The sequence below is a fragment of the Catharus ustulatus genome, chromosome 27 (assembly GCF_009819885.2).
Source record: "Catharus ustulatus isolate bCatUst1 chromosome 27, bCatUst1.pri.v2, whole genome shotgun sequence".
NCBI classification, from domain to species: Eukaryota; Metazoa; Chordata; class Aves; order Passeriformes; family Turdidae; genus Catharus; species Catharus ustulatus.
The window spans coordinates 4,253,952-4,262,093 of record NC_046247.1 but is presented as its reverse complement, the minus strand read 5'-3'; the positions used below and the strand labels follow the sequence as shown (position 1 = coordinate 4,262,093).

General features: G+C 65.4%; 1 protein-coding gene across 1 annotated transcript; it reads right to left on the bottom strand.

Moving 5' to 3' along the window:
* Positions 1-1,051: 1,051 nt before the first annotated feature.
* PROM2 (prominin 2) lies at positions 1,052-7,018 on the bottom strand. The gene is made up of 23 exons (XM_033081277.1): positions 6,802-7,018; positions 6,564-6,613; positions 6,238-6,440; positions 6,005-6,125; positions 5,748-5,811; positions 5,580-5,669; positions 5,264-5,463; positions 5,107-5,181; positions 4,952-5,015; positions 4,676-4,835; positions 4,414-4,566; positions 3,959-4,082; positions 3,371-3,462; positions 3,206-3,290; positions 2,954-3,100; positions 2,790-2,861; positions 2,624-2,716; positions 2,474-2,527; positions 2,086-2,166; positions 1,836-1,904; positions 1,635-1,724; positions 1,430-1,536; positions 1,052-1,349 (listed from the first exon to the last, which is right to left on the bottom strand). The coding sequence occupies exons 1-23, from the start codon at positions 7,016-7,018 to the stop codon at positions 1,286-1,288; spliced, it is 2,475 nt and encodes an 824-aa protein (XP_032937168.1). The 3' UTR covers positions 1,052-1,285.
* Between the last annotated feature and the right edge of the window lie 1,124 nt (positions 7,019-8,142).

The window sequence follows — 8,142 nt, the reverse complement described above, 5'->3', positions numbered from 1 at the left end:
GTGGGGGTAGGAGATGGGAGTGCCACGGGGCACTGCCAGGGGCCTGGGCCATCCATGGCCTCAGCCCCAGGGCCCTCTTGGCACTGCAGCCCCTGTGTCCCTGTCACCCCCTTAACCCCAGAGCCCCTGTGTCCCTGTCACTCCCTGAGAGACCTGGCCCTGCAGACCCCATGTCCCTGTCACCCCCTGAGACCCGGCCCTGCAGCCCCTGTGTCCCTGTCACCTCCTTAACCCCAGAGCCCCTGTGTCCTTGTCACCCCCTGAGACCTGGCCCTGCAGTCCCCATGTCCCTGTCACCTCCTTAACCCCAGAGCCCCTGTGTCCCTGTCACCACCTCAGACCTGGCCCTGCAGTCCCCATGTCCCTGTCACCCCCTGAGACCCGGCCCTGCAGCCCCCATGTCCCTGTCACCCCCTCAGACCTGGCCCTGTAGTCCCTATGTCCCTGTCACCTCCTTAACCCCAGAGCCCCTGTGTCCCTGTCACCCCGTCAGACCCCAGAGCCCCCTCAGCCACAATCCCAGTCCTGAAGTCCCCCCTTGGCTGTGGCAACTCCTCAACCTTGGAGCCCCCTCAGCTCCCCTGGCTACAACTCTGGCCCCAAAACCCATCAGCCATGGGCACCCCTCAGCCCTGGGCCCCTGTCAGCCATGGGCCCCCTCCTTCCCAGAGCCCCTCAGCCATGGGCCCCCTCATCCCCAGAGCCCCTCAGCCATGGGCTTCCCTCATGCCCAGAGCCCCTCAGCGATGGGCTCCCCTCAGCCATGGGCCCCCCCATCCCCAGACTCCCTCAGCCATGGGCCCCCTCATCCCCAGAGCCCCTCAGCCATGGGCCCCCCTCCTTCCCAGAGCCCTCTCAGAACCGTTCCCTGTGGATAACGGGAATGTGAGGGCACGAACAAAGGAGCCGAGGGCAGCTTTTTAGGAGAGGGTTTTAATGTGCCCCACAGCGCCCAGGGGTCCCCGAGGGTGAGGAATTGTGGTGGGGCAGCCATGGGCGCCCTTCCCTGTGGGTGTGAGAGGCTGGGGGGAGCCGGGGCAGCCTCCCCTCCCAGCCGGGACCAGCCGGGCTCCGGGACCATCCCCGATGGGTGCTCAGCTCCCGCGGGAGCCCAAATCGCCGGCTGCCCCACACCCGGGGAGGACGCCAAACCCCAAAGGACACCGAGAAAGCGACAACAGAGGGGCCCAAAGCCCTGAGAGGGGGCAAAGGGATCTGGAGCCCTGCAGTGTTTGTCACGGGTTTGTGGCAGCTCCTGGGGCACCGCGCCCGGCAGAGCCCCCTCCTAGAGCTTGAGCGCCGTGACACGGGGGATGTGGAAGGGACAGGTCTCCTCTGACCCCGTGGAGCTGCAAAGGAGAAGAAAACACAAGGAATGGTCAGGGAGGAGTCCACATCCCCCGTCCCCGTGTCCCCCTCAGCCTCTCACATGAGCCGGTTGCGGATGGGGCGGAAATGTTTGGTGAGTCTGACGGCGAAGATGATGTTGGGGATGAGGAAGAAGGTGCAGCAGCCCAGGCTGAACCAGAAGGCGTTCTGCAAGGAGAACGCACGGGGCTGAGCTGTGCGGGCAGGGCAGGGGCAGCCCCAGGGCTCCGGAGGGGTTTGGGGTGCCCCAGGGAGGGGAATCCTACCCAGGGGTCAGCGATGCGGTCACACAGGATGACTCGCCCATTGTCCAGGGCCGTGGCCAGCGGCTGGCACGAAGCCACGTCCTCCCTCAGCTGGAACGAGGAGCAGAGAGGAGCGTCAGCCCACACCGAGCTGCTGGGGTGCATTTTACTTGCAGGAGGGATCCATGGGGGGCTCCCGGGAGGGGTGATGGGAGCACTCACCGTCTGCCCAACCCAGTTGAGGTACTGGGCGAAATACCGCAGCTCCTTCCTGGTGAAGCAGCCGAGCTCCTGGGCAGGGGGAAGGCAGCGCCGATCGAACCCCGCGTTTCCCAGCCGGGCTCCAGCCACCTCCGGGCTGGTATCGGCTGGGAAATGAGGGCTGAAGGCTCCCGGTGCCCTCTCTCAGCGCCCTCTTTCCTCCTGGCTGTTGGGAATTCTACCCCCGATGGTCCATCCAGCCCCACCTCACCTGCCGGAGGATCTGCTGGGCTTGCACGGGCAGCCGGGCTTCCACCGAAGCCGTGGTGGCCAGCGTCCTCTTCACCCGCTCCTGGGGAAGCACAGGGAGGGCAGAGCATCCTTAGGGCCCGGAGCAGCGGGATGGGTGCCCGGGGGTGCAGGGAGCAGCCGAGCTCCAAATCGGGTCTGGTTGCCGGAGTGCAGGGAAAGAGGGGTGTGCCCTGAGCAGGGGGATTTCTGATTTGCAACAGCAAATCTAATCACTAGAGGAGACCGATTCTCCTGGCTGGCATTTTTCCAGGCTCTCCCATCACCCTGCAAATGGGTTTTTTTTTTTTGGCAGATGGGACCCATGGGGCGCTGAAAGTTTTTTGGGGCTGGAAGAGACGCGTGAGTACCTTGAGGTGCGGTGCCAAGCGGGAGAGGAACTGGACGCTTTCCCCCAGCTTTGCCTGTGGGACAGGGAGGTGAGAAAGGCTCAGAAACCTCGTTGCCCCCTTTAAGGCAGTGCCAGTGGCACCGCTGCTGCCAACCCAGCACGGACTCACCACCAAAGCCTCCTGCGACTGCACCGTGGAGTTCTGCATGTGCCACAGCGCCCGCGCCTCTGCTGCGAGCCGCCCGGCCACCGTGCTGTTCCTCTGAGGGGCACAGCGGGGTGAGCGCGTCCCCGTGGGCACCGAGGGCTCCCCCGCCGCCCGCCCCGCCTCTCACCTGCATTTTCTGCAGCCCCTCGAGGTTCCTCGCCAAGCCGGGCAGGCTGGTCTGCACCACGGGGTTTTTCATCTGCGGGGAAATAGAGTCGGGGGCTGCCCAAAATTCAGCTCCGCTGTGGGGCACATCTTACAGCGGGGTCCAGCTCACCGCCAGCACCTCACCTCCTCCTGGAAGCGCCCGTAGTCCACCTCGTCCACTCCGCTGCGAGCAAAGGTCTCCAGGTCTTGCCTGCCCTCGCTGCGGAGGAGCCGCACGTCTCCCAGGTTTGCCGTGAAGTCTCCCAGGCGTTTTTGGAAATCAGCCGCGTACTGTGCGGGTCAGACAAGAGGTTCTGCAGGGGCTCCCAGTAACCCCAGTACAGCTCGTGCGTCCCCCTGCCGCTGCCGGCAGCTCTGGCTGGAGCCAGCCCTCACCTTGGGGGTTTTCAGGTGCTCATCCAGGTCGTAGGACCTGTCGAGCTGCAGCACCTCCCAGAGCCCCGCGCCGCTCTTGCACTCCCTGGAAGGCACAGGGACATTAACAGAGCGATCCCAAATCCGCCCTGGCTTCTCAGGTGGGGGGAATCCTGCGGCGCTCACCGGTACGCGGAGCTGAGGTTGGAATCCCTCCTGAGGTTCAGCTGGTGGGTGATGTTCATGGACGGAGGGAGATTCCCGGGGGTGTCGATGAACTGGGCCAAACAGGAGGAGAAACAGGGTCGGGGTAAGGCACAGGGGCTCCCAACAGTGGTTCTGGGGGTGCTCTGCCCTCGCAGGTGCATCCTGGGGTAGCTCATGGTAGCCTGAACTAATTTTGCCTCTATTTATTTGGACATTCCCACTGCAGAGCCCGGTGTGTTTGGGGGGACAGCCCGTGCTGGGACCTGCCCGTGTGTGGCACTGCCATGGGAAGAGTCCCGACCCCAGTCCCACTCCCCCAATCCCTCTCCCAGCCCCATCACACCGAGCTGCCGGCCCCAAGCGCCCCAGGGCTGCCCAAGGACCGGAAACAGCAATTAGGAAGTGAATTAACATCACAAGGGCAATTGATGATGATGCAAATCTGAGGAGCTAATCCTAAACTTAATCTTGTGGTCTAGGACGGGGCTTTTCCAGTCGGATTTAGAGGTGGTCTGGTGCACAGAAAGAGAGATTTGCAGGGCCATGGGTGGATGTGTGGCCACCCACCTTATAAATCTCGTGGTTGACCCAATTCCTGCAAACCAGCGTCTGGATGTTGCCCCCGACCAGGAAGGTGGCGAAAACCAGGAGGATGAGGAGCCAGGAGAACAGGAAAGCCAAGCCCACGCCGCTGAAAGGGAGAGAGGAGGGGCCGGTGGTGGCTTTGCAGACCCGAGCGGGCAGGAAGGGGCCTGCCCGTCCAGCTGCAGCCCCGCGGCTCCTTCCCGAGCCCGGGCACGCCGGGCTGGGCAGGGCCCTGGGAGAGGGGTGTGCCGGGCAGCGGGAGCTGCCAGCTCCTAGGGAGGAGCAGCTTCTCCCAAACCTGCCGGCGCAGGCGGTGGCTTCAAAAGCTTTTCCTCTGGGACGGCTCCCAGTCCCTCCCTTGGGTTTGCCTGGGTTTTTTTTTTTTTCTGGGGGGGTATGAGATGGAAGAGCCCCCCAGCACCCAGGGAAACGCTTACGCCAGGAGAAACTTGGCCCCAGCTTCTCCTCGGCACTCGTAGTCGCTGGGGTCCTCCCGCTTGGAAAGTCCATAAGCCCCCAGGGCCATTCCCGTCACGTTGCAGGCGAGGATGAGGAGGATGATGGAGCACAGCACCGTGCCCGCGATCCACCTGGAGGGAGCAGCAGCAGGGCAAACCCTCCAGATGTGGGGCTGAGACACCTGGAGCTCTCTGCCCTTCTGTGCTGTACCCCTGTGCCCCGTCCTGTCCCCAGTGTCACCTGTACCGCTCGAAGCGCTCCACCTCCCGCAGGTACGGCTGGCTCCGCTCCTCTGCCTTCAGCAGCGCCTTGCTCACGGGCCGCGTGTAGTCGGGGAGGGGGAATCCATCGGCGATGGACTGCACCTTCTCTGCCGCGCGGGCCAAATCGCCACGCAGATCTGCGGGGCCAAGGCTGTGCTGGAGGGGTGGATGGTCCCTGCATCCCACCCTGTGTCCCCAAACTGGGATTCAGCTCGTGGAGGATGTCCCCACTCGGTGTGGCAGCCCCACTCACCCTGGATAACCTGTGCCATCCTCTCCACGGCCAGCTCCGGGATGGAGTTGAAGGTGCCATTGCCCTGCAAGGAAAGACGGGGTGCTGTGCTGAGCAGCTCAACTGGAGCTGCCCGCCCGTGTTGGACCCACCCCACTTCACCCAGACCACCCAACCTGGCGAATCATCTCTGCAAAGTCACTTCGGGGCAGACCGGCCAGCGCCTTCAACACCTTCTCCACCGATGGCACCTTGGAGTGGGAGAAGGAACCCGTGAGCCCCGGGCCAGCCGGGTGGGGAGGTGACACTGGGGGACCAGCGCCCCGTGCCCACCTTGCTGTAGTCGGCGCCCAGCTCCAGGCTCTGTGCCCTGCCCAGGACGCTGGCGCACGAGGTGCAGCGCGGGTCGTCCAGGAGCGCGACCACGCGGTGCCTTCGTTCCCGCAGCGCCGGCTCCAGCTCGGCCCGCGCCGCCGCCAGCGCCCGCGCCGTCCTGTGCAGAATCTGTAAATGGTGCAGCGAGGTCTGTAGGTCTTAAAGAGAAAGCCCAGGGCTAGTTCACGCTGCTCCGCTCGGCCGCCCCGGCGAGGCTTCAGCCCCAGTGGCGGTCCCAGCGGCGGTGCCGGGGACAGCCGCGCTCCCGCCGTACCTCCGGCCCTGTCCTGCAGGTCCTCCAGCGCCGCGTAGGTCATGGCCTTGAGCTGCCCGTGAATGGAAAGCCCCACACTCCGGCTGAGCCCTGCAAGGCACCGAGGCACCGTCACCGCCTCATCCATCCCCGGGGCAAGCTCGGGGTGCTGCCCGGTGCCGTGCTTACCCCCCAGGTCGGAGATTATCTGCTTTCGGGGCACCTCGAACTTGTCGACCACCATCTGCACCCCCTGCCAGAAAAGAGGAGCAGGTCATGAGTGGGTAGCAGCCGCCGGGAGGGGAGGGAGCCCCGCGTTGCCATCCAAAATGCATTTTTAATGCAGCCACGTCACCTCCTCTTGCCTACCAAACTATCCCCTGAGGGAAATGCGGCCATCCCTGGGCAGCGCCCCATGCCGGGGGCGAGGCCGCTCGGGGACCCACCTGGGGGACATTGGCAAGGTGCTGTCGCAGCGTGCGCAGGGTGGAGGGCACAGCCCCCAGCCCAGGCTCCATCTGCCCCTTCACCCGCTGGCTGGTGACGAAGGCGCAGGTGACGCTGATCCTGCGGGGGATGAGCAGGCGGTGACGGCTCTGCCCGCCAGAGCATCCCCGTCCCGGAGGACGCGGTTCTCCACGCCCAGCGCGAGTTTTGGGGGGTGATTTGGGGCACTCACAGGATGACGAGGGAGGTGAAGGACAGGCAGGCCAGCAGGCAGCGACGGCGGCAGCCCAGCGAGCGCCGGTGGGCGCGGAGGCGGCCCCCGCACCGCCGCCGGCTCCGGCAATAGCAGAAGCACATCCCGGCCACCGGCACGGCCACGGTGAAGAGCAAAGCCACGGCGGCACAGACGACATAGCCCAGCTCGTACTGCACCACCTGCGCCACGGGAGAGCCTCGTTGGCACCTCTGCACCGAGCTGGGGCCGCTCCGGGTGCCCGGGTGCCCTCCGCCAGGTGGGAAACATTCCCATGGCATCCCTCGCCCCACGTCCTGGCTCACCTGCGACGTTCGCACCGAGCCGGGGTCATTCAGGGCTGTCCTGAGCAGCTCTGCAAAAAAATAAATCATGGCACAGGTAGAGGAGGCCCCACCCCATGTATCCTCAACCTTCCTGGGGCAGCAGCAGCACCGGGACAGAGGCAGAATCCTCTTCCTGAACTCCTGGGGGCCCCTGGAGCCGCTCTGGGCCTGAGGTCCCAGCACCCGCGGGGTCGTGGCTCCCCGGCTCGGAGCTCACCTGTGGGCAGCGGGTTTTGCTGGATGAGGTCCAGGCTGCTCCGGACGAGGCCGTAGAGGGGATCGAGCGAGCTGGGCACGCGGTGCAGCGCCGGCACCCGGATCTCGGCGTGCCTGTCGGTGAAGCGCAGGACGCCGCCGGGGCTGGAGGGGTGGCACTGCTGGCTGGCAGCGGGATGCAGCAGTGCCCAGGCCAGCAGGAACCCGACCGCCCGCATGGCTCCGGCCGTAGAGAGCAGAGAGCCGGGGGCTCCTTCAGCCTGCGAGCGGGCGGAGGGGCATTCCCGGCCCCGGACGGCTCGCTCCGGCTGGGCTGCTGCTCCGGGAAACCTGCCTGACGGGTCAGCCGCCGCGCAAAGCCCAGACGCTGCCGTGGCTTGTTCCCCCCACGGGTTCCCCGGGGCGGCTGGGCTTGGCGGGGCTGCGTGGAGGCGTCTCCCAAACCATCCCAGGCCTGTTTCGCAACCCTCGGCATCCCTGAGTCACCGCCGCGGGGTCCCCACTGTCAAGGCCTTTCCCCAAACCCATGGCAAAGCCTCCCTGGGGTTTTGGGGAGAGGGATGGGGGGTGGTGAACCCCCTGTCCTTGGGCTGGAGGACCCCCTGCAGACACCTTGAAAGGAGGGATTTGGGGTTTTGGGCATCACTTAGGGAGTGGGAAAGCGCTTGTGGGGGGATCCTCGTGTGTGGATGGGGTACCCGGGATCAGAATCACTCTTTGGAAAAGCATCCTGATATCTGGGGTAGCAACAAGAGGGCAAAAGAAGGAGGAACACGTGGAGAGGGACCCTGATGCCCACTCGCCGGCCGGATGTGAGATGAGTTTTCCAGCCTCAGCCAGCGCCTGTCTCACACCCCGAGGCGGCCACGGCTCCTTCCCAGGGCCCGGATCCCACTCGCCGGCATGGCTCGAGCGCTAATTACAGGCTCGGCTGGAAGCGCAGGAGGTTCAACCTGATCTCTTGGTGCGGGGGGAGCAGCCCCGCTGTGCCCAGGCGGCCCCGGGGCATCCCGAGAGTCGGGACTGTGTTCGGCCGGGCGGGTCGGACCGGCCCTTCCCCAGCCCCGCCTGCCCACGGCCCCGTCTCCCCGGCGTTGATGCTAATGCGGGTGTTCCCCTCCCTCTGGAAAAGGGGCTTTCCACCCAGCAGCTTTCTTCCAGGCTGATCCCCACCACCTGCTGGGGAGTGGGATGTTGGGACAGGAGAATCCTGTCCCGTCTCGGCTTGTTCCATCCTGGACCAGAAAATCCTGGGATTTTCAGCAGGGTTCGTTCATGTGTGAGTGCGTCTGTGCACGGCAAGGGAGCCCCTGCTGCCCACACTGCTGCTGGGGCAGTGATG